This window comes from Lolium perenne, chromosome 5 (genome assembly GCF_019359855.2).
Source record: "Lolium perenne isolate Kyuss_39 chromosome 5, Kyuss_2.0, whole genome shotgun sequence".
In the NCBI taxonomy this organism is placed as follows: Eukaryota; Viridiplantae; Streptophyta; class Magnoliopsida; order Poales; family Poaceae; genus Lolium; species Lolium perenne.
This window is the reverse complement of record NC_067248.2, coordinates 12,850,863-12,852,985: the sequence shown is the minus strand read 5'-3', so window position 1 is coordinate 12,852,985 and position 2,123 is coordinate 12,850,863. Positions and strand designations below refer to the sequence as shown.

The 2,123-nt window shown below is 52.1% G+C and overlaps 1 protein-coding gene across 1 annotated transcript; it reads left to right on the top strand.

The window, feature by feature from the left end:
• The first annotated feature begins 326 nt into the window (after window positions 1-326).
• Window positions 327-1,235, top strand: LOC127304566 (alpha-amylase/trypsin inhibitor-like). The gene has a single exon (XM_051335213.2). The coding sequence runs from the start codon at window positions 336-338 to the stop codon at window positions 1,029-1,031; it is 696 nt and encodes a 231-aa protein (XP_051191173.1). The 5' UTR covers window positions 327-335; the 3' UTR covers window positions 1,032-1,235.
• Window positions 1,236-2,123: the final 888 nt, after the last annotated feature.

Genomic DNA, 2,123 nt, shown 5'->3' with positions numbered 1-2,123 from the left:
CCGTCGGTGTAGCGTCCTACGCCGACGGCAATAGTAACTCTGCCGAGGGAGGTAGTCGCCGAGGAGATATGTCGAGGGCGGCCCTCGGCGTAGCCTATGCCAACAGCCAAAACAGGCTAAGCCGAGGGTTCCCGACCCTCGTCATATCGGCCATTCCTGTAGTGAAGTGGCATAGGTGATGCTGCTGATCGAACACAACCGTGGAATTAAAACGTATAGAGTTTGCTTGGACACGCAACTAAACCGTACAACAGCATATATCAGGCGCGCCCGCGGCTATAAATTCCTCCAATCACCATCTGCAGACCACAACTCCTCCGAGAACATCAAGAGCAATGGAATCATCCATGGCGCCCTCTCGTGTCCTCCATGTGCTGGCGCTCCTCATCCTCACAGTCGCCATCGCCAGTGATGCTGCCACCATCACCGTCGTGAACAAATGCTCCTACACGGTGTGGCCAGGCGCGCTTCCGGGCGGCGGCGTGCGCCTCGACCCGGGCAGGTCATGGACGCTCAACATGCCGGCCGGCACCGCGGCCGCCAGGGTGTGGCCGCGCACCGGGTGCAGCTTTGACGGCAGCGGCCGCGGCCACTGCATCACGGGCGACTGCGCCGGTGCGCTGGTGTGCCGTGTCTCCGGCGAGCAGCCCGCCACGCTGGCCGAGTACACCCTGGGGCAGGGCGGAGGGCGGGACTTCTTCGACCTCTCCGTCGTCGACGGGTTCAACGTGCCCATGAACTTCCAGCCGGTCGGTGGAGCGTCGTGTCGGGGCGCGAGCTGCGCCGCGGACATCACGAAGCAGTGCCCGCCGGAGCTGCAGGTGGCGGAAGGGTGCGCGAGCGCGTGCGGCAAGTTCGGCGGCGACACCTACTGCTGCAGGGGCCAGTTCACCGACCACTGCCCGGCGACCAACTACTCGAGGTTCTTCAAGGGGAAATGCCCCGACGCTTACAGCTACGCCAAGGATGACCAGACCAGCACCTTCACCTGCCCCGCCGGAACAAACTACCAGATCGTCCTCTGCCCGTAGATGGATCATGATGAGACCCCAGCCGTACGGGTACGGCCGTTATATCGATCAATATACGTATGAGTAAGTACTACTCGATGTAGTCTTGTACAACTACTCGTGAGCATGCATCGATCCTTTGTATGTGGTATGCCACACATGTATGCAAGGCTGGTGCGTGTATATATATCCACCCAATGAAATAAATGTATAATTACGTAATAAAATTAAATGTCACGCATTGTTTTCTCAAACGACCCAAGAAAGAATTTTCAAGCATAACTAGCAAAGTGGTGCGATGGTGGCCAAAGTGATTGCAAAATTACATTTTATCAAATACGTGGCAAGAATTAATTTGTCAGACAAGCGCCACTGCAGAGATGATTGTAAATGATATATCTCACAGTAAAGTATTTCAAAAATTGTTGGAAGAGATTATCCCGAGTTTCCTCCGAAGCAGACTACTACATTAATGACTGTCCTGCGAAGTACTGCTGGTCCCGCTACTGCGAGGACGACGACTATGGCGACAAGGAATTGCATGCTGCCTACGGTGTCCATACCAATTGGTACCAGGATTCTGGTGCTACTCATCACATCACGAGTGAACTCGACGATCTGACGTTCAGGGACACATATAAGGGCTACGACAAGGTCAACACTGCTAATAGGCAAGTTATGAGTATATCCTGTATTGGTCACTCAATACTTCGCAATCCTACTAAAAATTTTCATCTTCGCAATGTCTTCCATGTCCCTAACGCATCCAAAAACCTACTCTCCGTCCATCGCTTCGCATATGATAATGGTGTCTTCATAGAGTTTCACCCATTCTTCTTTTTGATTAAGGATCAGATACAACGGAAAATCATACATAGAGGATGGTGTGTTGGCGGCCTTTATCCCCTTATTTCATCCATTGCCTCTTCAAGACGTATGAAGCATGCCTTTGTTGCCACCATGTTGTCCCAGTCTCAGTGGAATAGTCGTCTAGTCCGCTAAGAGTCATCGGCTACCCTATCTGATTTCCACCACTGTATTTACATTTTCTTTACAATTAGTCTTTTATGATGTATGGAATCATTAACCTACTTATGTTGTTCGTCATTATTA